This window comes from Pezoporus wallicus, unplaced genomic scaffold (genome assembly GCF_028554395.1).
Source record: "Pezoporus wallicus isolate ANWC-B61680 ecotype Strahan unplaced genomic scaffold, APGP_CSIRO_Pwel_v1 scaffold_2584, whole genome shotgun sequence".
NCBI classification, from domain to species: Eukaryota; Metazoa; Chordata; class Aves; order Psittaciformes; family Psittacidae; genus Pezoporus; species Pezoporus wallicus.
This window is the reverse complement of record NW_026642851.1, coordinates 6,423,624-6,450,795: the sequence shown is the minus strand read 5'-3', so window position 1 is coordinate 6,450,795 and position 27,172 is coordinate 6,423,624. Positions and strand designations below refer to the sequence as shown.

The window sequence follows — 27,172 nt, the reverse complement described above, 5'->3', positions numbered from 1 at the left end:
GAGGAAGCTGCTTCCCGCAGTCTGAGGGGGATGAAGAAAGACTACAGGGCCTTGGGGCAGATGGTGAAAGAGTCTGGGGCTCAAGTGATCTTCTCCTCACTCCTTCCATCTTCCACTGATGATGTGGGAAGGAATGGGAAAATTCAGTCCATAAACGATTGGCTTTGAGACTGGTGCTACAGGCAGGGCTCTGGACTCTTTGATAACAGCTGTTTTTATAGGGCACCAGTCTGGACAATGACAAGTGGGAAAGGTTTGTCTCACAGACGCAAAAGGATGCTGGGGCACGAATTAGCAGGGCTCATTTGGAGAGCTTTAAACTAGATTTGAAGGGGGATGGGGTTGTAGCTGGGCTTGCCCCAGTGGGGCAGCACTCCAGAATTGATGAAGACTGGGAGGCCTCCTATAATCCTAGGGTGAAATCGGTGTGCTCAGCTCGCTCCCTGGAATGTCTGTACACCAATGCGCGCAGCATGGGAAATAAGCAGGAGGAGTTGGAAACCTGTGTTAAGTCAGGAGACTATGATCTGGTGGCAATTACAGAGACGTGGTGGGACAGCTCACATGACTGGAAGATAGCCATGGAGGGCTATGTCCTTTTCAGGAAAGACAGGCCAGCCAGGCAGGGTGGTGGGGTTGCTCTTTATGTGTGAGAGCAGCTACAATGCACTGAGTTCTGTCCAGGGACAGAGGATGAGCAAGTTGAGAGTCTGTGGGTGAGAATTAAGGGGCAGGCTGGCAGGGGCGATACTGTTGTGGGTGCCTGTTGCAAACCGCCAGATCAGGGTGAGGAAGTTGACAAGGCCTTCTACAGGCAGCTGAGAGCAGCCTCACAGTCACAGGCTGTGGTCGTCGTGGGGGATTTTAACTTCCCTGATGTTTGCTGGAAGGACCACTCGGCAACCCAGCCGCAGTCCAGGAGGTTCCTCCAGTGTATGGATGATAAATTCCTCCTGCAAATGGTGGATGAGCCAACCAGGAGAGGAGCACTGCTGGATCTCATCCTCACTAACAAGGAGGATCTGGTTGAAGCAGTAAGGGTTGAGGGCTGCCTTGGTTGCAGCGACCACGAGATGGTGGAGTTCAGGAGTGTGGTAGGACTAGTAGAATACCAAGTAGAATTGCAACCCTGGACTTTAGCAGGGCAAATTTTGGCCTTTTCAAGCAATTGCTAGGGGAAATCCCATGGGCAGGGCTGCTTGAAGGTAAAGGGGCCCAAGATAGTTGGTTGACATTCAAGGACTGCTTTTTCCGTGCTCAAGATCGGAGCATCCCGACACGTAGGAAGTCAAGGAAGAGGGCCAAGAGACCTGCGTGGCTAAATAGGGAATTGCTGGGTATGCTCAAGTGGAAGAGGAGAGTTTACAGGTCATGGAAGGAGGGGCTGGCCACTTGGGAGGAATATAAGGCTGCTGCTAGAGGATGTAGGAAGGCAGCTAGGAGGACTAAGGCATCTTTAGAATTAAACCTGGCGAGAAGGGTCAAGGACAGCAAAAAGAGCTTTTTCAAATACATGGCAGACAAAACTAACACCAGAGGCAATGTAGGCCCACTGATGAACGGGATGGGTGCCCTGGTGACAGAAGATACACAGATGGCAGAGTTACTGAATGCCTTCTTTGTCTCTGTCTACTCTGCTGCAGGCAGTCCTGAAGAGCCCTGTACCCCTGAGACCTTAGATGAAGTCAGGTTGACGGAGCGGTTTGCCTTAGTCGATGAGGAATGGGTTAGAGATCAGTCGAGCAATCTGGACATCCATAAATCCATGGGTCCAGATGGGATGCACCCGCGGGTGCTGAGGGAACTGGCGGAAGTCATTGCTAGACCACTCTCCATCATCTTTACCAAGTCTTGGGAAACGGGAGAGGTGCCCGAGGACTGGAGGAAAGCAAATGTCACTCCAGTCTTCAAAAAGGGCAAGAAGGAGGACCCAGGTAACTATAGGCCGGTCAGCCTTACCTCCATCCCTGGGAAAGTGATGGAACACCTTATCCTTGGTGCCATCTTAAGGCATATCAAGGATAAGAAGGTTATGAGGGCCAGTCAACATGGCTTCACCAGCGGGAAATCATGTTTGACCAATCTCTTAGCCTTTTATGAGGAAATAACACGGTGGATGGATGATGGCAGAGCGGTGGATGTGGTCTACCTTGACTTCAGCAAAGCATTTGACACAGTCTCCCACAGCATCCTCACAGCTAAATTGAGGAAGTGTGGACTGGATGATCAGGTAGTGAGGTGGACTGTGAACTGGCTGAAGGAGAGAAGCCAGAGAGTTGTAGTCTATGGGGCGGAGTCTGGTTGGAGGCCTGTAACTAGTGGAGTGCCTCAAGGGTCAGTACTGGGACCGGTATTGTTTAATATATTCATCAACGATTTAGATGAGGGAATTGAGTGTACTATCAGCAAGTCTGCTGATGACACTAAGCTGGGAGGAGTGGCTGACACGCCAGAAGGCTGTGCTGCCATCCAGCGAGACCTGGACAGGCTGGAGAGTTGGGCAGGGAATAACTTGATGAAATTCAACAAGGGAAAGTGTAGAGTCCTGCATCTGGGCAGGAACAACCCCAGGTTCCAGTATAGGTTGGGAAACGGCCTGTTAGAGAGCAGTGTAGGGGAGAGGGACCTGGGGGTCCTAGTGGACGACAGGATGACCATGAGCCAACACTGTGCCCTTGTGGCTAAGAAGGCCAATGGCATCCTGGGGTGTATTAGAAGGGGGGTGGTTAGTAGGTCGAGAGAGGTCCTCCTTCCCCTCTACTCTGCCCTGGTGAGACCCCATCTGGAATACTGTGACCAGTTCTGGGCCCCTCAGTTCAAGATGGACAGGGAGCTGCTGGAGAGAGTCCAGCGCAGGGCAACAAAGATGATTAAGGGAGTGGAGCATCTCCCTTATGAGGAAAGACTGAGGGAGCTGGGTCTCTATAGTTTGCAGAAGAGGAGACTGAGGGGTGACCTTATTAGTGTCTATAAATATATAAAGGGGGAGTGTCATGAGGATGGAGCCAGGCTCTACTCAGTGGCAAACAATGACAGGACAAGGGGTAATGGGTACAAGCTGGAACACAAGAGGTTCCACTTAAACTTGAGAAGAAACTTCTTCTCAGTGCAGGTGACGGAACACTGGAACAGGCTGCCCAGGGAGGTTGTGGAGTCTCCTTCCCTGGAGACATTCAAAACCCGCCTGGACACATTCCTGTTTAACATTATCTAGGTGTTCCTGCTCTGTCAGGGGGATTGGACTAGATGATCTTTTGAGGTCCCTTCCAATCTCTAGCATACTGTGATACTGTGCGACACTGTGACTTAGAAATACACAGCCACATAGATCACATACATTTTTGATAATCCCATCGGAGTGGTTACCCCACAATGGCATCAGACAACACCACTAAGCAGCTACCACTTGTGCCTGTGCACAAACAGTGCTGTTACAGAACTGCAAGAGTGTTTCCTCTCTCCCTGCAACACCTGTCAATGGCCTGCACTGTCTTAGCAAGGAGCAGAAGGCACAAACGGCTTAAAATGAGTCTCAACAGAGCTCTTCAGCACAAGCAAATCAATTACCACAGCTTTGCACGGTTCAGGAAGGTGCTTATGTTCCTTAGCTAGCATGGCTATCCCACAAATAGAGCAGTCTAGGTCAGCTGGCATTCATAACCCACTAATCCACAATACATCAACCACTATGATGAAATGAACACACCATGGCTTTTGCCAAGTGCTACAATCATTCTTATGAGATTACTTTTTCCTACAAAAAGATTAATTTCTGGATACTTCATCAATCGTTCACCTTCTTTAGTCTTTTAAAATGAATGCAACTTACACTTCAGGAAACCTGTGGATTTCTTTGCCAAATTTTAGCATTGCTGTTAAGCCAGAGACTGTAGCAGGAACTCAAGCCTTTATACCTACATTGCCTGCAGTAACAATAGTTTTGTGCTAATAGCTTTATTACCCATTTCTCTTTTAGCTGGAATTCAACCCCTGTGCATGAACCAAACACCTGAAATCTGTGCTGCAGAAATGATGCTGCATGAGAATTTAACTATGTTTCAAAAGTGAAAGTTTGATTCTTCATTTCTTCACATGTGGTAAACATAAGTTCATGTCAGCAGTCTAAATTTAAACTACTTAATTGCTCAAACTACAACACAGATTTATTTTACAATGGCTGATTTTTCAGTATGCTCTTTTGAGTTCACAAACAGTATGTGTTGTGCAACCCTGGTTTCTCAACACTGTAGTATATATTTCTAAAATGAGGGTGTTATCAACATCCATCAAAATCTTCCCCATTTTTTAATTTGAATTTGTGCCATTCATGCATTTGTTTATTCATGCATGAGGTAATTTCCCTCTGCTCATCCCACATAGCCATGCATGCAGCTCTTAGGTTCACTAAAATAAGCACATCTAATGAAAAGAAAGGTACATCTAAGTGGTGAGCTGTGGGTAGATGTACGCACAGTCAAACCTCTGCCCTAAGCTGCCCAAAGACAGCCAGTTCTGACCCTAGTGCTCTGCTTGAGTTAACAGAAAAGCTATGCAGCAAGTTAATGCCACCCAGTGAAACTGCATCACTTGGAATGAAACTTGCTGGGTCTGGCTGGCATCATATGTAAGCAGAAAAAGAACTACTTTGGCTGCCAGGACAACATACATGTATATGTATATCTAAGACAACATTAAAATTTGGTAAGATTCAGGTGAAAACTTCATTGTAAATTTCTAAAAATTTGACATTTTGGAAGGAAAATCAGATGCACAATCATTATTCAAACCCTGTCCATATTCACATGAATACAACGGCCACCCCGTAAAAATGAAATATCCCATCTAGTTGCTACAAAATTACACACAGTACCTTGCACTTGTTCATTAGGGATAGTGGCCAGGTTTCCTCCTAAATTCATGCAAGCTGTTCGTGCGGCATGCCAAGTGACACGTTCATCTTCCGTAGATCCAAATATTTTATAACACTAAAACATGAAGAAATTCTCTATGTATTATCTTTCCTCCAATATCCCTCACAGATTGAAAACCACTGTCTTCAGCAAAGCAGGAGAGAGAAAAGGCAGTAAAATAATACATTTGTCTGAAAAAAAACACATTCAGCTTAAAACAAGATTTTTCATAGGATCATAGAATCATAGAATAGTTAGGGTTGGAAAGGACCTTAAGATCCTTAAGTTCCAACCCCCCTGCCATGGGCAGGGACACCTCACACTAAATCATGACACTCAAGGCTTCATCCAACCTGGCCTTTAATGCTGCCAGGGATGGGGCATTCACAACTTCCCTGGGCAACCTATTCCAGTTTCTCAACACCCTAACAAGAAAGAATTTCTTCCTTATATCCAATCTAAACTTCCCCTGTCTAAGATTGAACCCATTACCCCTTGTCCTGTCACCACAGTCCCTGATGAAGAGTCCCTCTCCAGCATCCCTATAGGCCCCCTTCAGATACTCGAAGGCTACTATGAGGTCTCCACGCAGCCTTCTCTTCTCCAGGCTGAAGAGCCCCAACTTTCTCAGTCTGTCTTCATACAGGAGGTGCTCCAGTCCCCTGATCATCCTCGTGGCCCTCCTCTGGACCCTTTCCAACACTTCCATGTCCTTTTGATGTTGAGGACACCAGAACTGCACACAATACTTCAAGTGAGTAGGGGGGCAGGATCACCTCCTTCGACCTGCTGGTCACGATCCTTTTGATGCAGTCCAGGATACAGCTGGCTTTCTGGGCTGCAAGTGCACACTGCTGGCTCGTGTTCATTTTCTCATCGACCAACACCCCCAAGTCCTTCTCCACGGGGCTGCTCTGAATCTGTTCTCTGCCCAACCTGTAGCTGTGCCTGGGATTGCTCTGACCCAGGTGTAGGACCTTGCACTTGGCATGGTTAAACGTCTTAAGGCTGGCATCAGCCCACCTCACAAGCATGTCAAGGTCCCTCTGGATGGCATTCCTTCCCTCCAGCGTATCAACCAAACCACACAGCTTGCTGTCATCAGCAAACTTGCTGAGGGCACACCCAATCCCACTGTTCATGTCAGCGACAAAGATGTTGAACAAGACCAGTCCCAACACCAATCCCTGAGGGACACCACTCGTTACTGGTCTCCAGCTGGACACTGAGCCATTGACACAACACTTTCTTGTACTGGTCCTTGTTTTGTACAAAATTAAATGTCTCAAGAAAGCATTTTGCCTAAAAAGACACACACTACATTTGATCTGAAATACCTAGAAAATAAGCAAAACCTGACCTTTTATAGACAGCCAGCTAACAGTAGTAAGTTGTGCATGACTGATAGTCTGCCTGTTTATTTGACTCTACAAAGCATATCATATTAGTAAAGTTAATGAAGACAAAATATATTCAGTACAGCAAAAGAATTATGATTGGTTAAAAAACATGAAGAGCAAAGCACCAGTGCTTCAGGAACTCTGTCTAAACTCTTTAAAAAATGCATATCAAAACTTTTGAAGAGATAATTAGAGTATGACTTGTCTGCTGCAACTGAATATGCTCAATTAGAAGCATAAAAAAACCACCTTTCCTGCAAAACAGTGGATGGGCAAGCAAACCAGCTCCCACAAAAAAAAAAAATCATATTTTATTCTAATAAGAAAAAATATTATTAAATAGTTGACTTGTTTTGTGTTTAATGCTTTGCCAAGCACCCAACATGCACTGTATTTGGTATGGTACCTTGTTATGAAAAGAAAGCCAAGCTGGATGACATCCTCTTGGAGCTGAAAATGTTGTTGGAGGAACAGTTGAATTAACGGAGCTGTTGTGCCTTTCACATATGTAGGGATTTGGATAACCGCAGTTTATATCATTCCAAAATCCTGAATGTAAGATAAATGGGGAACTGTATGACATCACATCCAGAACTGGTTAAACAGGAATCAGTTTCACTCATTCTTACACAAACTGCCAAATCCTCAGTCCCTCAGATTATTATTATTCTATTTCAGTTAAATATGTCACTTTATACACACCGTAATTACGAAATGTTAAAAGCACCATAGAACCAGTTACTAGAAATACCACTGTTACAGTGGAACATTAGGCCAATTTTAAGAAAAAAATATAAAGCAGTTATATAGCAACACAACCACAAACCTCCATCAGAGCTTCCCCATGCTAGGCTTAAGATAAACATAGGAGCACAAAAATATTAGGTCCTGAAAATAACACTGTGGTCTACTGTAACATTTTACAAAAGAGCAAAAAGATGGGGGGAAAGAGGTGCCTCTCATAAGAAAGAAAAATGTTCTGACACAAACACGCAAATAATGAAATTCAGGAACAAACATACAAAACTCACCTAAATTCTTATACATAACTACACAGTTTTCATCATTATTTGCAAAGTTAGGTTCATGTGGTGCCCATGCCAAATAATTCACTGGAGTGCCATCCATCCAGCTTAAGAAAAACAATCCAACAAAAAACTTCTTTAACATACAACTAGAATTGCTTCCATGTTACACAAAGTAATTTTGCAATACATTTAATATAGCAGTCCATAGTTTAAGGTGCATAAGATTTTTTGGCCAGTTTGCCTCCTTCTTAATTGCACTAAACTTACTCTCTGCACAAAGACATACGTGTGTGTATGTTGAAGTTGTGTTTATTCTGCATTTATTACAGTCTCTTGCCAACAGTTAAAGATGGGGAATAAGAACACTTTTACCTACAATTTTGAGTAGGGGCATCTCTTTAATATAAATAACAGAATAAAGGAAGCTAGAATTCATGAATGAATATTAAAAATACATGATCTGCAGTGTAATTTTTCAAGGACTTCCATTATTTTTGCTCCACTCAGTAGATTTCTTTATTTTAAAGCACAATGCAAGCTTAATGGTTCTAGTTGGCCTACCTTGTCCGTTGGTCAACACTGAGTTGCAAACCAATGAAATATGCATCCTCTTTGCCATTTTTCAAGATCTAGAATGTAAAGATTATAATTGTATAAATTTCCTCTTTTTATCATAGGAATAGAATCACAGAATCATAGAATGGTTTGGGTTGGAAAGGACCTTAAGATCATCTAGTTCCAACCCTCCTGCCATGGGCAGGGACACCTCCCACTAGATCATGTCACCCAAGACTGTCCCACCTGGCCTTGAACACTGCCAGGGATGGAGTATTTACCACTTCTTTGGGCAAGCTGTTCCAGTGCCTCACCACCCTAACAGTAAAAAACTTCTTCCTTATACCTAACCTGAACTTTCCCGGTTTAAACCCATTACCCCTTGTCATATCACTACAGTCCCTAATGAAAAGTCCTTCTCTGGCAACCCTGTAGACACCCACCAGATACTGGAAGGCTGCTATGAGATCTCCATGCAGCTTCTGTTCTCCAGGCTGAACAGCCCCAGTTTTCTTAGCCTGTCATTGTATGGGAGGTGCTCAAGCCCCCTTATCATCCTCATGGCCCTCCTCTGAACTTGCTCCAACAGTTCCATGTCCTTCTTATGCTCAGGACACCAAAACTATACACAGTACTCCAAGTGGGGTCTCATATTATGATAATTATTAAATATAATGTTAATATTAAATATTATTATCCTAGTATTATGTTAAATCATGATGTTAATTATCATGTAACTGCTACGTTAATATTAAATATTAAGTTAAGAAATGTTAACTATTATGTCAATAATGAGTAATATATGTGTAACAGACAGAAGATATGAACCGCTGTATCCTCTAACTACAATATTTAAGTTAAAGCAGCTCACAGTTGACAGTCCACAGTCAAACTTCACTGCTGGCCAAAAGGTGTGGTCACTATACCAACACTTCTCAGTCTTACTTGAAAGTCACTGAACTTAGCACCTCTTACACAGTGTCTGCAGTGGGTATCATTGACAAGTTTCTTACAAGTGACAAGCATTCCTACAATTTGGAGATAAACTGTTATAGGCCCTCCTGTCATGTCACCACCATTCTCCAGCCAGCTCAGGAAAAGTTCTATGTAGTTCAAATGCACCTTTTAAGCACATTCCTGATAAAAAGAAGTTGGCTTCTATACAATATAAACAGGCAACCAACCCCAGCCACCTAGGAAATATTATTTCAAAGCTCTTACGGCATAATCCATGCCTCAGGTTGGTTTTCCTGCGTAATTATATTCTCCCCACCAGAAGAATGAGGCAAAGGAGCACACATAAGAACCAAAAAGAGGCTGCTAGGTAAACTACATCCCAAATACACTGACAAGATCAAAAGCCAATATTCTGAGTATTACATATAAGCTACTATATGTTTTGATCCACTACTGAAAGTATCTTGAGTTCATATGTTGATAAACTTTATTTTCAGTTAACTCATCCCACCTACAGTATCATAGCTCACAATCACAATACCTCTTGCTAAAATGAAGCCATAGATCAATTGAAAGTAAGCATTAAGATTTACCTTAGCACACTACAAATTGCAGAAAGATATAAAATGGTGTAACTGCCATACTGAATAGGAAAAGCAGATAATGATGTTTAATGCTTACTGTGCTTATTTCTATACAAAATACTAAACCAACCCTGTTCTCACCTCAGCTAAGAAACAATCTGAAAAAAGACTTGAGTGTGTTCTTCATTTTAATCTGGCTTAATGCTACTGCAATTTCACTATCAATACATCTTGTAGGGAAAACACCAGGGTGAAAAGGATTTGTGCCCATGCTCACTTGTTTTGGATGATTTATTCCATAGTATTAATGATTTTTCTTACATATCGCCAGAGGAACTTTCTTTCACTTTCACTCTCAATGACAGCAAGGTCTCCAAAATTCCTTTTGCAGAACTCCCGACCTTTTTCCATGGGAACAGTCTCCGTGCTGAAATAATATAGTTTGTCTTCATGTATAATCCATCCATCCTCTGTAGTCTTGTATTCTGTAAAATACATTGTAATCCAAATATGCTGTTCCTGAGATACTGACACTCTTATTAGCAAAATTATAAGAACTGCTTTTAAACATACACATGCATAAAAAGTAATAGCAGTAACACTTACTGGGTGCAGGAGATTCTGTTGGTTCAGGCTTTACACTTGCTCCTGGAAGAACAAGATATTTATTACAATTGTAAACTTTCTGCTGTAAGAGAAAAAATTTACTCTGATTGATAGGCATGTTTTTCAATTGACATTGAATGTTATGGTTAGCAACAGATTTAACATCAAATAGTAGAAGAAACTAACAAGCCTAAAAGTCCTACGTTGGTACACTATTTGATTTTAAATATATGTTTTTGTTCCCTGTATAATTATGTTCCCTGTTCCATATGTGTATCATAAAATACCTTGAAATTTATCTCAAATAATTAATTTTTGCATTCACTGGATGCAGAAAAATTTATATCCCAAAGCACTAACTCTATTAAGACAGTCCTGTATCTCCCTGTCCTTCCTTTCTCCAGGTCATTTCTACATGAATTCTGGCTTAAACCACAGGCAGCAGGAATGCAGGCTTCTTCCATGGTGCCATAGCTACCACATAGTCAAGTTCTTTTTATCTTTCTCCGTCTGAGAAGAACTTCTGTCTGGATCTTAAATATTTTTCTAGGTAAAATCTCACTGGAAAAGATCCCAAGAAATTAACTGGTCATTTCTGAAAAGAAGACTTCAGGCTAAAGGATTCCCCTGTTTGTTTTTGCTATGGCACCATGAAGATGGCGTCCTGGATGGCGTCATTAGCATCTCAGGAAAATAATTTCTAATACAGGAGATCTCTCCTTATAGGTTTACCAATTTATTTTGTGCTAAAATATTATCTCACAGCTACTGGCATTTAATGAGATATTCTCTAAGAAATTCTCTTACCAGTGTAAAGCAGACGTGGTACTTCATTGTCAATTACCTAATGCACCATCTTTATTTTGCTCCCCTCCCAATGTAAGAATGTGTCAAAATGCTTAAATGAGCACTTTATAAATTACTCAAACTTAGGTAGATGCACTGCTTGTGGAACCCAAGATTTCCCTAAATTATAAATTTTGTATTGATGTCTTCAGAAAAGCATCCAAACTCAGATCTCAAGAGAATTTAGCAAGAAAACAACATGTGAATATAAGCCTGATTAAAGCAAATTATCTTGAAACCATCTTGCAGCTACAGATACGATTGGCTGACAACAGCTGACAGCACCTGAACCAAGTGAAGGAGGGAGTTTCCACACAAAAAAATTCAGGTATGTGAACTGATTTGCAAACTATTTTCTAATAATTTGAAACTCAATGCAGAAAAGGAAAAAAAAAAAATCCATAATAGGATTTGCTGGAAAATGAAATGTCAAAAGTGAATGTGAATATTCAAAGTAGTATTTTCTATCTTTCAAATATCACATTTCCTCTTCTGAAATCATAGAGAAGGATCAGTGAGAAGTCCCAGCAGGACACCAAAGGCTGTGTATCTTTAAATGCACTGAAGACATAGAAATCTTTATTCCACTTTCATATTTCACTTTCCACAGGAAAACATTCTGATAAACAGGTTCTCAGATTTTTTATTTCTTATAGTCAAGGAAAAAATCACATATATCCATACCTTTTCTTATCTGGCAAATCCATCCATATAGGTAATCACAGTGCCTGTCATTCCATAGCATGCTGGAATCACCACTGATCTCTGCACAAAGTTCAATTCCTTGATAATTATTGGGCTCTCCGAAGCCCCAGTTTTCATACCTCACCTATGACAGAAAAGGTTTTGTGAAGATTCTGTTATATAGAAAGAAAATAATGGACAGAGAGAGGATACAGCATCAAACCACAGACCTTCAGGTTGTTCCCACAGTCAGTTTAAAAACTTAGATAAGAAGAAACAAGACTCTCCCCAGGCAAATGCTGACATTTCAAAATTTTTCTCAGATTACAACTGGACTGCAGCTTAACAATGATGGGGTATGCTACATGTTGATATTAAATTAAATAAATATTCTATATGATTCAGAGTAGGACATTATTAAGACACAACATAAATGTTAGCATTTTTCTCAGAAAAAATATTACTGCTATTCTAATTTTTCTGTATAAATTCCAATTTCAGTTTTCTGTACGATAAACTTCCATCAATATATTTTGACCAGCCTTTCATGAAATACACCCACATCTCCAAAACCTCCTTTGCTTCTACAGTTTTGTATCTTAGTTTAAAGTATAGTCAAATCACACTGGCATAAAACAACTGCCTTCAGCTCTATGGAAGGTAGGCCATTTCAGATAAAGATCCAATTAACAAAGAAGAGAAATACTATAGATAGAGTACTTCAGTCCAAAAAAAACCCTTGTATTTACAAGAACATCCTTTTGGTCTACATGGATTTAATTTTTTGTCAATTCAATTCACATTTTCTTATTAAAAATTAGTATGTTTTAGCAAGAAAAAAAAATCAAGACAAGAAGTTGTTGTTCATAAACTTTTTCCTAAAGACAGCATGATGCAGGGGAGGATTATGATTAAGCATAAAACTACACAGGAACACATATACCACACACATCTGAGAAGCACAGGGAATGCAAAATAACAGCTATGGAAAATTAAATCACTCACTGGAGATCCATCACTCCAAACAAAGCCATCATCAGGATTCAAGTAATATAAACCCATCCAGAAATGCTGATGGTAATAGCCATTGTTCCTAAAAATAATCCCCAAAAAGTAATGATAAATGTCCCATTTGTTAGAAGTTTAAATATAAACCCTGAATTAAGAAAGGCATTGCAATATTTTTAATAATCTATCATTTACAACAGTAACTGTAATAATTCCTAAAGCTGTTAGAAACAATAAGAACCAGGGTAGAAATTAATTAAAATGTAACCACTTCTGGCTGTTATCAGTATATGTTAATTCAAACAGATTGAAATACTGACCAAGAAAATGTCCCAATCTAATCCAACTCCTGAAAATAATGTGGCGTAACACTGTTGTATAATAGTTCACTAGCTACTGTGGCTCCATTTATCACTATCCATTTTCTCTGTAATGGCACTTACAGTTTCCAAACACAGTTACTTGCTGCAGTTGAATCACATTAAGAAAATTGCACCTTAAACTAATTCTTGTTTGCAAGCAGACACATTTTACTGATTTATCTGAAATTACTGAGTCACTTTGTGATAATGCAGCATCTGAGACTTCTTCCTTACTGTAAGTATGGAGCCTATATGGGATTCTAGTATGGCTGTAGCATTATGCAAGGCTGCCATATTTCAGTCTTGCTTCCTAGTTAGACAGGGATGTAGAGGTTCATTGAGCCCACTCTATTTAGATCATATTCCAAGTGTTACCTTTTCAAAGTATTTGATATCATTCAGAAATCTCACACCTGCTTTTTACAGTTCAGGGACTTACTAACCTTATTTATATTCCCTGTGTAGGAAAAAGTGAATCTGAAGTTGCTCTTTTTGCTTTCTGATGAGTTCATAAAAGTGACAGACAATCAACATATTGACCAGAATTATATCACACCTGTTTGTACACTTGCTATGAGAAAACTGGTATCTATAGTAATATTATAGTATGCCCAAATGCACAGTAGGTAATTTTACATCAGATGATAAATGTTGCCTCAACTAGGTATCTTGGCAGTCTCATTTTAGCATTAGCTTCTGGGATGATTGTTGCTGGGCATACAACTCTTGCTATTTTACCATATCTGGGTTTTTTGCTGTGTTTATACAGATGCAGATAATGTATCCAGACTGGCTTATACTGAAGAAAACACATCTAAAGCTAAATATTTCAGAAACATCAAAAGGCTAATTAAAGTGAAAGGACTGCAAGTACTTACGCAATAGAACGCCATATCACATACTGTTCTTCTTTACCATTAATGGAGGCCAGATCTCCTCCTACAGCTCGACAAAACTCTTGAGATTCAAGCCATGTTTTCTTTTGTTCTGGTCTTGAAAAAGCCTAAAGAGAGCATTTTGGAATCAGACAAACTAGACCATACAGATCACAAGATCAAGAAACATCAGCTACCCAAAAGCAATTCATTTACAGTTAACTTGTTCTGTGGGGATTAGAGAAACTGAATATAGGGTTTATAAGCATTCGCCTCTGTGAAACACTCATTTAGTATAAGCATCTTTAAGCCAAGTTAGCAAACTGACACATTAGCATTGCTGACACAAGTATCTGCTGCAAGACTACAGTGAAGAGAAAGGCACTTTGACTCTTAAAAGAATGGGAAATTCAATCTTAAAAAAAAATGGGAAATTCAGTCTTCAAAGGACGGGAAATTAATACCAGAAGATCAAACCCGAAGATCAGGTTTTAACTTAATAAACAAAACCATGCGAATTTCATTAGAAGGGAAAAAGAGTCTTACATATAATCCGTAAATAAGCTTAGGAAGCAATTAGATATATGTATACCAATTTTTATTGCATGAAACTACCTTAGTGCAGAAATAAGCAATATACTTACTTTGAAACAGAAGCTAATACGATTGTTTGAGTCCCAGCCTTCTGGACACCTGGGAACAGGAGTTGTTGTAGGCACAGGTGGAAGTGTCACTCCCTCTGCCCACACTTTGCACAGGAACTTTGCCTTTTCTTCACATTTTATTACATCCCATAATCCACCTGCAATCCCAGTCCTCATGGCAACACAACCTGGCTTTCTGCCTGGTTGTAAACAGGAATGCACAAAAGCAACATATTTTAGGAGACATAAGGATTTAGAAAACTTCATATTCTATCCTGACAGAAATTAAGTCTTTGTAGAGTCAAAAATGTTGCTAATGCTAGAGCATGTCCAGGAGAGGGCCATAAAAATCATCAGAGGGCTGTAACACCTCTCCTATAAGGAAAGCCTGAGTGCATGGGGTTGTTTAGCCTGGAGAAGAGAAAGCTCTGGGGAGACATTACCATGGCTATTCAATATATAATGGGGGCTTATGAGGAAGACAGAGAAAGACTTTTTGGCAGGATCTGTAGTGACAGAACAAAGGGCAATGGTTTTAAAATAAAAGACAACAGGTTTCAATTGGACATAAGGAAGAATTTTTTTTTTACTATGAGTATGGTGAGACACTGAAACAGGTTGCCCAGAGAAGCTTTGGATGGCTCATCATCGGAAATGTTCAAGGTCAGGTTGGACAGGACTTTGAGCCATCTGATCTAGTTCAAGATGTCCCTGCCCATGGTGGTGGGGGAATGAACACTAGGCCTTTTACATGTTTCTTCCAACCCAAACCATTCTGTGATTTTATGATTCCAATTCATAAAAAAAAGAAAAAGGGAAAAAAAAAAAACAAAAAACAAATCCCGATATCAACAACAACAACAACAAAAAACAGTTCTGGGGTTCATCCACACTTGACATACTGAATTGTGCCTCACAACAAATCGTCTCCAGTGACTGACTCCAGCAACATCATAACCTTTGATCCAACAAATCCTCCCCTAAAACTGAAGATGCAGTTAGAGCTAGTTTCTCAAATTTGTCTAATCTGACTATGGTTTTCAAAAACTGAACTTGCTATATATTAGCTTATTACTGGCTTGATGGTCTACATAGCCTTACCTTAGAGCAGAAAAAGAAAAAGCAAGGCTTTCATCAACAAAACTCAGTAAAGAAGGAAATCACAATCTAGCAAAGAAATTAACTTAAAAAAAAAAAAAAAAATTAAACACAAATCTTGCCTTGGCCCTCTTGTCCTTCCCCACAATCTCATTTTCTGTAGGACCAGAAACAAGATGCTTCATGCATGCTGTGATCTCACACACCTCAGACCATGCAGTGATCAAGTGCTCTACGAAATATGACTGAACAGGCAGCACTTGCAAGCAGGGTGCAGTATGCCAGCAGAGATTGCACTTCTGGAGTAATACAGACACAAACTTTCCCAGAAATACAGACACAACTCAGAAACTTGATCTCAGTTTAAGGTTTCTTCCCAAGCTCATGTTAAAAACTCATTTCAGCATTAAACACGAAGTCAGTGACAGGATTTCATGCTTGAGAAAGCAGCCAGGTACATTTGAGAACAATTAGTCATTATACCACCAAGTAAGAACTAAGGAATAAAGTAAAAAAATTAAGTAGTGAGCAGCGTATTTTGGGCTCTGAACTCATTATACAGTACAGAGCCATACCTACCAGGCATTTCAGAATTCCAGTGTGTAAATAAAACAGATTCACCGTTAGCCCACTTGAAAGTTCCCTTTTCTTCTACATCTGAAAGTCCAATCCAAAAGTATCTTTCTGTTCTCAGCCCAACCAGGCTAGTCAGATAGGCTTGTTCATACCTGTTCCAAAGAACACAACTGTTAAATTAATACCGTTAAATTAATTTTTAAAATTACTAAAGGCTTGTTATTTTCACAGGACTACTGCTGTACCTTCTTGAAAGCACAGCTCGGATGGATTTACTTCAACAAAGCACATAACAAAACACTACATAACAGGTATTTTGTAAGCCTCAATAACAGAGTATTTTGCCTTCTCTTCAGATGTCCAGTAAAGAAAGTGACATAATCAGATTGAAATGAAATTGGTGGGAAAGAAGACACCTGACATGACCTGTGTGTTATACCACTGTATTTTTTTGAGATTTTCTAGTAGCCTTGTGTTTTACATACTTCTTGCTATAGCAAAATCCAAAACTGGAAAAGGAATCTCAGCATTATTGTTGAAATATACAAAAATTGAGGCTAGAGTAGTATAATACTAAATTATCAAACTAAGAATCACTACAAATTAGATCCAATGATCATTCAAGAAAAGTTATGTTTAGGAAACAAACCTATGTAGAGGTAACACCTGTCACAGTTCTTTATGGTGTTTAAACAAACAGCTCTTAAGAAATCAAAGTAAGTCAGTCTCCCCTTAACAATGTGTAGTCTGAAGGCCACATTAATGTTAAACCATTTTTATGACAGCTGCAGTGCTACCTATATTTAGAGAGCTACCATTCCTGACAGCTAGAGTTTTCAAAGTCAAAAAAAAACTATTTTGATTAAATAGAAACAAATTAGAGAAAGGGAAAAGCACAGAGGTAACTGCAAGCAAAATAAGCTGTTCTTATCCCTTTCATTTTCCCAACATTCCATGTGCACCAGTTGTTCACAGATTTAGCACACACAGAACCCTGGCTGAATTATGATGGATTTTCAGGTACCTTTTGAAAGGAATTCAGAGATGTATCTCTTAATATAATAATCAAAATTGGATCCTGCATCTCTCACTCAACTAAAACCCATCTTCAAGCCACTGCAATTAACAAAATAGGAAATATAATTCTATCTTTTCCCTTGACATAACCATCTACACCAATACCAATTTCACAGTCATCACCTATTTTTACTATAAACTGAATTCCTGGATTTGCCTTCCATGCAAAAACTGTGAGAAGCTCTGTATCTACAGATAGCTGTCCTTTCAAGCAAGATGTTTGTCTGGATCAGAGTACAATACTCAGATGATGCCAGATGTTAAATCCTCATGTGATCCCCTAATGCAAGTAGCCTTTTACATACCTGTCTTCAATAGTTGCTAAAAAGGCCTGATGCCTTCCACAGGTTTGATTCGCTTCAGAAAATGATACAAATGTATTTCCAATGAAGTAACAATAAAAGCCATATCTTTTCCAACCCTGTCAAAATAAACATTAAATGATCACATATGTTGCAGCTTTTCTAAACTTCCTGAAAATAAAAAGTAAAATACGCCACTATCAGCTAACAATTAGACAAAGGAACAACTGAAACAGACAGATTGGAAACAAGCAGGATCAAAGCTTTTTAACATATTATTTTTCATATATTATGATTTTTAATCAGTGCATTCTATTTACAAAGGCAGAAGAGGCTTTGCTGTGTACCTTTAGTGCTCAGCATAGGATTATAACTAGCACACAGGCATTGTGCAATCATGAGAATAGTCTTGAGAAGCAAATTTCAGCTTTGCTTTTCAGAAATGGAATGACACCTCAAACAAGTTTGTTTATTATTAACTAACATTAAAACACTCTTCTAATATTTTGTCATTCAAATGTCACTAATTCTGAAATATGCTCTGAAGTTTGCTGTGACCAGCCACAATTCACACAAATTGTCTTCTGATGGTTTTCAATTTCTCACCTATGAAAGACTTTTGTCTATGAGCATCTACTTAGCTCTCCAGGCAACAATAGTATCCAAAAGCATTAGGAGCTCTCTATCTTTTTCAGCAGTTGAATATTTGGAAGCTTCCCAGGTACTCTTACAAATACTAGGAATAAATATCAAAGACTTCCTCTGCAGCTGTGTAAAGGAGACTTGGGAGAAAAGGCAATTTCTTCATGGAAGACAAAAAGCCAGTAAGATTCCCTATGACATAAGAAATTACAGTAGGTTTTTCGGAATTACTGAGTGTTATGTTACCAGAAGGCAAACATTACCAAATAAACAATAGATCCGCTGGCAGTTTAGAAGGAGCACAATGGATTAATTTTGTTCAGGCATTCATAACAAACTCTTCAAAGTAGAGAGCACTGCCAGAGACTACAGCAAAGCCTAGAGAATAGTATGTAGGCAAGCACACCCTTCCTGCTACAAATAATTTTAAAGAAAATTGTAGGCAGAGATGAAGAGCAACTGCTGGTACAGGTCAATTCCATAGGAAGGCTTGAGTCCCAGTCAAGGAAAAACGGCTGGCTGCAGGGACTACAGGTTTGAGTTTTGGATTAAGTTTTGAAAAAAAGGGAGCATCAAGAGCCAAATGACAGTCCCAGCCTCGATTTATTCATATGTTAATGAATGCCTATCCCACCTGCCCTAGAAATTAGTAGGCCAGATGTTCTGATAATGACAACACAGAACCCATTTTTCCTGTTTAATCTAAGATGTAGGTGTCATTTTCACCTCTTAACCATTCCTAGCAGCCTATTCAGATCAGACTACTTTTTCTTCACTTACCCTCTGACAGCCCATGTCAATAATTTCCTCTTCTGCAGGACCTTCTGACATGGGTTTCCTTTTACAGATGTAGCCAATTCTCTTTTCGCAAGAATGGTCTGCCCAAAATCCATCCTGAACGTAAGAACGTCAGGTTTGATTAGTTAAGGTTAGTCAAGTGGGATCTAATCTTCAAAAAAGGTGCTTTATGCTTTTAAGTATTTAATGATTTTTTTGTTAGCTTTAAAAGAAGCAAAACCTGCATCTAAGTTCAGTACTTAACTCGAACCTCATTCCAACCTATTTTTACTGGCTGATTTGCCAATGACTTACACCTTCGATATTTTTAATTATCACAAAGATGAAAAAAAGCATTTTGCAACATCACACACAGACTGACTTTCACACCAGCTATTATCTCAGTTTCTGTAGTACATCTGGTCAGCAATCACTGCCACATTCAAAAAGGCAGCCTTTCAAAGCAGCCTTTTAAGTGTAGGCATACAGGCACTCAGTAAAGGCTTCTACTAATGCCACTGCCAACTAATTTTCTCATAGCTCTACATGAGCAGTGCAAATGCAAGCATAACATCTCATCCACCTAGACCTGAGATCTATAACTTTGCCTAGAACAAGAAAGTTAAGGCTTCTGTTTTCTTCTAAAGATAATATAAAGACAATACTTCTCACCAACACATTAAAAACTATTAGTGCAATTATTAAAGCTAGGTTTATATCTCATATTCAGCCGCAGCAGAAAAAATTCAAATATACCAAAAATGCCTTGGTAGCTTACTGAAGAAAAGCATTTGCATGTCCATGTACTTAACAGTGAAATTAAAAGTCTTTTCAAAAAAGCCCACGTGCACAAACTGAAATCCAGAAAAATGGATACTGAGGGGCAAGGAAAGCCACCACTTGCCTGCTTCTCAGGGAAAACAACAAAAACAAGAGAGATCCTTCCTCAAAAAAATAAAAGACTCTAAAATTGGCTGCTTCAAACAGTAATATCCCCTACTTTGTCGCTCTTGCATAGAAAAGCCCAACTGATAAACAGAATTATAAGGTAATTAATTCAATAACTACATTACCTTTCCTTTCATAACAACACAGTCCTCTTGCCTGTTGTTTGCATGAGTGGGTTCTCCACGAAGCCACTTGGTATAGGTGACAGGTGTCCCATCGCTCCATTCAAAATACATCTGAACCTTTAGGTCATTCAGCCCAATCCAGAGCTCATCAGATGGCTCTAAAACATACAGTCAACAAGGCTGACAGCGGTTGTTTTACACAATGTGAATTTTTATCTTTATAGAACTCAAAATAATTTATTCTCAGGAAGTTTAAAAGGCAGTCAGGAAATTCAGGCTCCCCGTTTCAAAAAGAGGGCAGATCATTCCTCATATACACACTCCAGTCAGTATTATAAATTATTTATTTCTAGTCTGCCATCCAGCCTATGGTAAAGGCAGCACGTGTTTCCTTTTGTCCACTGCACTGTGACTTAGATCACACTGACCAGCTACATGCACAGTCCTTTCCTTAGATAGCAGTATATCCAAGCACAGTATGAACTATTTGGTTGCTATGAGCCACTGGAATAGGTTGCCAAGGGAGGTTGTGAATGCTCCATCCCTGGCAGTGTTCAAGACCAGGTTGGACAAAGTCTTGGGTGACATGGTTTAGTGTGAGATGTCCCTGCCCATGGCAGGGGGATTGGAACTAGATCTTAAGGCCCTTTCCTACCCTAACCATACTATGATTCTATGATTCTATGATTTTTCACTGACAAGGAAACTACTAAGAGGGTTTTTTCCAATGCTTATTACCTTGCATTTTTACAACCCATCTACAGCACTCAGAGCTTTTTCCTGTTCAGTTTATTATAATAGTTCTTGCCTTCTTCTGTAAGTCTTCCTCTAACATCCTCTATCCAGACTGACCACAGTCAACCTGACAATGAAATCAGTCACGGAAATGAAAAATGGGATTGTGAGCCCACCCAAAAAACTTCAGCTGCAGGAATGGGTCTCGTAATGGAACTGGAACAACTTGTTTTCTGTTGCTGCTGTGACGAGCAACAGAAGGGCTTGTAAAAGACTTAAAAGACATAACCCTGAGGCAATCCTTTCTGATTAACACATTTCAGATGAAGTTCTCCTAGATACCCCCATAATTTCAAACTTCCATCTGCTAGTTACTGGAACATGGAGACTTCCCATTTTGACCAACCAAGCTGCTGCAAAAATCACCCTGCCAACCTGACACTAAAGGAGTCAACTCTCTCCTCTTTCCCTTCCTTCTCTCCCGTCTTTACTATACCTAAGTATGATCAGCCATCATAGCTCATACATACTGTTCCTACCATCTCTCTCTTAATAAGAAGAGCTCAGATTCACAGGACATCAAGCTCCATTTTCAAACAGGCACCTTTATCTCTTCCTCCAGACTGCTCTTCATGTTCAGAAGTCCCCCACCATCACATCTCAGTATCCCTGCTTTAAACCCTGCTCTGCAAGCAAAATTGAAACCTGTTCCAGTTCCACTGCCCATCATGCTTTCATTCCTTCCTTAGCTACCTCCAGCCACGCTATTTTTTTGTTTGTTTGTTTAGTTATATGTTAAAATCTTGCTGTCTGTGTTTATTGAGCACTTAATAAAGCAAAGGCCTCATCCATAGCCAGAACCTACTTTAGTGGGCTCACACCACAGTAATATGAGCAATAAACAGCTTTCTTCAACAAGGTTATTAAATCAAAGTCTTCCACATAAGCCATGCAAATCAGAAATGGCCAAGAGCCATTTCTGGCTCTGTGAAGCCCCTTCCTACATAACATTTTCTCCCTAAAGAAGAAATGCTGTCATGGCATTTTGCAGTCACCTCTAAAGGTAAGACTAAATACTAAGATTCTTTTTTTCCCCCAGCCACTTGTAAATAAGCTGTTTTCTACTCTCTCAGACATGCAATGAGCCACAGTTGTGCCGTATCACATGCTGGACTTCTGTGTAAACATCCAGAATGCACTTCTTTATTCTTCTTCATGTTCCTCTCTAAAGTTCTCCTTTGTGGGTAACGACAATGAAACTTCAACTATTATGACAATACTCATCTCATTGTACCCCCTCTTCCATTGTTTTATCATGGGACTGTGAAATGTTTGGCACAAAGATAGGCTTTTGTTCCTTCTGTAAGGCAGAGTTCTGATGCAAACAAGATTTTCTAGGCACTGCAATACATGGTGTTCTCATCTCAGTGGTGAACAAGGGTAATCTGATACTGTCATAAACTGCCTTAAAAGGCTTCTTTAGTTGTTCCAGTTTTACTCCTCTGAAAAGAATGCTTTCAAAATAGGCCGTTGCAGTAAGTATTCCGTATGTGAGAAGCCTGGTTTCCTTCAGGACTATTTGCGCTTCAGAAACATTCACTTTTATGAAAACAGTGCAGCGCAGTCAGTTCAGAAAAGGTCTTTGAAGAAGGCATTAAAGTATGAAAAAATCTGTTTCCAAGGAGTAAGGCAAAAATGCAACTTATTTCCTTTAGAAAATGAAGGAAGAGCATAACTTCTTTCAAATGTCCTACTGTCTCATCAGGAGGTCCCACCTTTCTTAACAATATCCTTTGAAAGAGTAAAAGTTTCATGTTCATGAAAAAACAACAAATCACTCTTTCAGGAATGTGAAGACAAGCACAAGTTGCTGTGGAGTTGGCTAGGATACAAACTAAAACATATCAGCTATTTTATGTTTTCCACACCAAGACTGCTGTTAACACTGAAGCTCAAAGCAGCTTACTGCACTTTCTCTAAATCACACTTACCTGGCACTAAAAGCACATATAAGATCAGTTACCGCAAAAATGGATATATAAGTGTGAACATGCTGCTCACATCAAAAGCAGTAACTGATCCTGCATGCAAAATCAGGTTCATGTACAGCAATGGCAACCACAAAACTGCCTCAGTATCAGCGTGGTTTCACCTCCTGGAATGAACACACAGCGTCCACAGCCTAACTTGCCTTGCAAGAACTGGATCGTGTGCTCAGAATCTAAGCACCTAAATACCATATTTAATTTGTTGCACATCTGAAACCACATACTGGGACAGACAGCTTCCTTTTTTTAGAAGAAACACAGGCAGCATGACTTGGAGAATAAGGGCATGGCAGTGCTGCTAACAGGACCCAGATCTTCCCAAACTGTCTCTGACCAACAGACTTTGCTTCCCCTCATCTATCTCTGCAGACCAATAGTAAAAATCCTTCCAGCTTCTGAAAAAGTTGAAAATTGTTTTAATCTGTAAAGAAAGAGGTAGAAGCAGACCCTAAAAGACAGAAGTTTGGGTTTGATGCAGTTCACAACAGCGACCACAGCTTTTCTGTGTCAGTAGAGTTTGCTCAGTTTTTGTGATCTTACTGTATGTTGTTTTCTTCCAAAGATTCTTTTTAATTTAAAATTTAACTCCTCCTGCAATCAGTGATCAGGACAATTATTTTTACTTTTTTTTAAACTATCTCTTCCTTTTATTAAAAGGCAAAATACATTGAAAACTCTTTATTTTCTCAGTATAAACACATATATGTTATTGTAACAAAATACTCACGGTACCCAAGCTGTGAAATAACAAAGCTGTACTCTTCAACATTATGGATGCTTGCCAGATCCCCATCCTCCTTCCTGCAAGATGTTAAGGCATCTTTCCATATTTTGGGGTCCCTGTGAATTATGTAACAGTGACCAGCATATGATATCCATTGATCAGGACATCTAATAGGCACATTAGTCTCTGAAAAGAAAAATTGCCATTAAGAGTTTCAGAATTCTACTCATAACTAAAGACTTAAAACCACATAAGGAAAGATTTAGCAGCATAGCTGAAAAATACATACAGGGATAATAATCTGACCGCAAAAGTAAAACTTATGATACTTACAGATTTCTTTTACACACTACAGTTGCAAATGCTTGCACCTTGCGAAAAGCCAGAATTAAAAATTACCTTAAAACACAGGTTTGACCTTTAGATGCATACATAAATGCTAAAATGTAGTTTGCAGAGCACTGCTTTACCACTTTTCTCCACTCATGTTAGCCTTTCTCTCATTCTTCCTTGCTGTATAGCTATATGTTAAGAACCTGGGCTTACAAAACATTTCTGAGGGCATTTTCTCCCACAAACCTTGGGCATTTTATGGATTAGCCCCATTTACTAGACTAGCAAAATAAAAATAAATGGCTCTACAGGATCATGAGAGAACACAAGTTAGAAAACTGCTTTTAAGAATCCTTTTTAAAAGCTTCATTGAGAAAATTACACTAAGTAAAAGATTTATGCTTAAAATTCACTTTTAAAAGTTCAGCAGAACAGCACCAGAATACTGCCAGCAACCACACAGCTGTTGAGCAAACAATTCAGCCTTGAGAGGAGTGCCACCAGAATGGACAATAAACAGAATATTGCTGATGTCGAAACAAATTATGATTCTTGCAGCACTTTATTTGAAATTAGCAGATGGGTTTAGCAAACACCAGTATACAGAGTATAACAAGGTAGCAGGCTTGCTAAGAAGTCTTTTGGCAAAAAGTACTTCTGTATGCCAGGGAAGGAGAAGCAATGTATTTGTGCATGACAGTGGGATATATCGTGTAGAAATAATTAAGTACAAATCCAAAGCTATGACCAGTCAGGCCCAGGTTGCAAGCACATATCCTCTTTCAGCTGGAGTATGCTGATCATGCCCCTTTACTCTGCTCTCCTGAGACATCACTTGGAGTATTGTCCACAGTTCTGGTGTCCTCAACATAAAAAGGACATGGAACTGTTGGAACAAGTCCAGAGGAGGGCCACGAGGACGATCAAGGGACTGGAGCACCTCCCGTATGAAGACAGGCTAAGAAAGTTGAGGCTGTTCAGCCTGGAAAAGAGAAGGCTGATGGAGACCTCATAGCAGCCTTCCAGTATCTGAAGGGGGCCTACAAGTATGCTGGGGAAGGACTCTTCATTAGGGACATTAGTGATAGGACAAGGGGTAAGGGGTTAAAACTTAAACAGGGGAAATTTAGATTGGACATAAGGAAGAAATTCTTTACTGTAAGGGTGGTGAGGCACTGGAATGGGTTGCCCAGGGCAGTTGTGAATGCTCCATCCCTCATGGTGTTCAAGGCCAGGTTGGACAGCCTTGGGTGGCATTGGGTATGAGGTGTCCCTGTCCATGGCAGGGGGCTTGGAACTAGATGATCTTAGGGTCCTTTCCAGCCCTAACTATTCTATGATTCTATAATTCTATGATTAGTAGTTACTTAGTGTCACAATACAGATTCCTAGCACAGCTGTAAATAGTGTCTGCTGCCTGCAGACCTGCCTCAAAAAAGTGCTAGCATGTTCTCCTCACAAAGTAAATCTGAACTTTACATCCCCAGGATAAGGGGCTCAGAGCCTTGTCAGAGCCATGTTAATCTTGCCACAGGAGAGTAAGAACTGGACTAGAGAGTGGGGGAATCTCTGAAAAACAATCTCAATGTATGTAGTGGTGTTGGGAGAAACAGGAGAGGGCAGAGGTGGCAAATGCTGTGAGAGGTTAGTCCAATGCTTCAGCCAGCTGCCTAATTCGTCCTGTGTCTGGTCTCAGCTCTGAGCATATGCGTGCTCAGAGCTAGGCATATCTGCACCTCCAATACACATAGTTCACCCTTCTGCAAACTGTAGACACTGAATAGAACAGATGTCAGCAGTTCAGACATAGCTACAGTCACAGAGGTATTTATTCCCCAGTGAGTCCATGAGACTTTTTCAGACCAAAGGAGACTGTGAGACTACTACTGTAAACACTAAAGCAGCTATGGCAGGGCTGGAGAATCTTTTGCTTATAAATCCACTAACAGCAGGGAATTTGTTGCAGGCTACCAAGAAAAGCAGTTGACAGCCTAGTTTCTTTGGTGCAGGTCTTATCAAACAACATAGCTGATGATTTCTCAGTAAGAGAAAGCCTTCAGCTCTTCATTTCCAGTACTCAGCAAAAAAATTTACTCTGTGCTTACCCATTCTCCTTTTAAAGAAAATACTTTGCAACACAAAGCCATATATACAGTCTATCATCTCTTTTATCCTAATGGAAACGAGTACTACTCCCTGAACTTCATTTGGTTTAAGCAAAAGAATCAATAAAAATTACAATAAATAATATGTAACAAACAAAATCATATTAATGTGCAAAAAAATTTATCCCAAATGTCAAGCTGATGAATTTACTGTGGAATAGATCAAGATACAGAAATGAAGTTTGGAAGCATAGGACAGTTATTCTTCAAATAGCAAGCAAATACTTTTGTAAACTGTAAGCATGGCTTCCTGAATACTGAAGATCTCGCAGTGATGGACTTGGGTGTCTGAATGGGTGAAAGCACTAGTTGAAGTTTTTATCATGATTCAGGCATTTGGATTGGCATTCAGATTTCTCTCTCTCATACCTACCCTTTGTGGTCTCATGAGAGCTCACAGAGGAGTCACAACAGTGACACTAAGAGCACCTATCTCCTCTAATTGAATGTTTTATGAGGTGTTTTGAAACAATACTTTGAGATTCCTACACCTGGTTGGATTGGGATGAAATCTATTTTGGTAGTGACTTGGTGGAGGTATAGAGGCAGACAGCCATTCCTTAGAAAATTAAGTTAAAAAATAAGCTAGTTTTGAAGGTTAAAATAACAGGCTCCTATTAATCCACCCTGATGTATTGCACGGCCAATGCTTTGAAGTCCTGTGGTTCCACATCATTTAGATGTGTACAATGACGTGGCCCCCTGCTGGAAAAAGCACTTCTGTTACTAAGAGAAAACCTTGTACAGCTGCTGGCTTTGTGGAAATCTTCATCTGCAACAGAAATAAATATCCTGTAAAGACTTTTCTCTACTTTGTTTTGGACACAAGCATGATTATATTCTATCGTAAAATACATATTCCTGTCTCACAGCCCTCACATACTTACTGCCTTGTGACACTAAATTGTAACTTCAAGAGTTACAATTTCAAAGGATTGCCTCTGTTCAACGTGAAGTGCACAACTAAGTGCACATATGGATTTGTGATTCATTTATTTCTTGACTCAGGAACCCTCATCAGGAAAACATCATCTGCCATGAGTTTCCTTTACATCATTAGAAGCTGAGGGCACTTAACACCTTGCGTGATCACATGCTTATTCCTTTTATGACTTCCCCCCATGGGACGTTTTGGAAAATATTTTATGAAGCGAATCACTTCC

At 39.8% G+C, this 27,172-nt stretch overlaps 1 protein-coding gene across 4 annotated transcripts in view; it reads right to left on the bottom strand.

Moving 5' to 3' along the window:
• The window catches only part of MRC1 (mannose receptor C-type 1), a 60,447-nt gene that overhangs the window by 14,543 nt on the left and 18,732 nt on the right, over positions 1–27,172 (bottom strand). For all 4 annotated transcript variants that reach the window (XM_057432538.1, XM_057432537.1, XM_057432541.1 and 1 more), the window contains 15 exons: positions 23,515–23,697; positions 20,005–20,162; positions 18,935–19,048; positions 17,516–17,631; positions 16,140–16,285; positions 14,460–14,662; positions 13,819–13,943; positions 12,576–12,663; positions 11,571–11,715; positions 10,041–10,082; positions 9,756–9,919; positions 7,900–7,967; positions 7,342–7,442; positions 6,717–6,859; positions 4,871–4,985 (listed from right to left, as the gene is read on the bottom strand). In XM_057432538.1, coding sequence (XP_057288521.1) covers positions 4,871–4,985; positions 6,717–6,859; positions 7,342–7,442; positions 7,900–7,967; positions 9,756–9,919; positions 10,041–10,082; positions 11,571–11,715; positions 12,576–12,663; positions 13,819–13,943; positions 14,460–14,662; positions 16,140–16,285; positions 17,516–17,631; positions 18,935–19,048; positions 20,005–20,162; positions 23,515–23,697 — 1,911 coding nt within the window. The remainder of the gene's footprint in view (positions 1–4,870; positions 4,986–6,716; positions 6,860–7,341; positions 7,443–7,899; positions 7,968–9,755; positions 9,920–10,040; positions 10,083–11,570; positions 11,716–12,575; positions 12,664–13,818; positions 13,944–14,459; positions 14,663–16,139; positions 16,286–17,515; positions 17,632–18,934; positions 19,049–20,004; positions 20,163–23,514; positions 23,698–27,172) is intronic.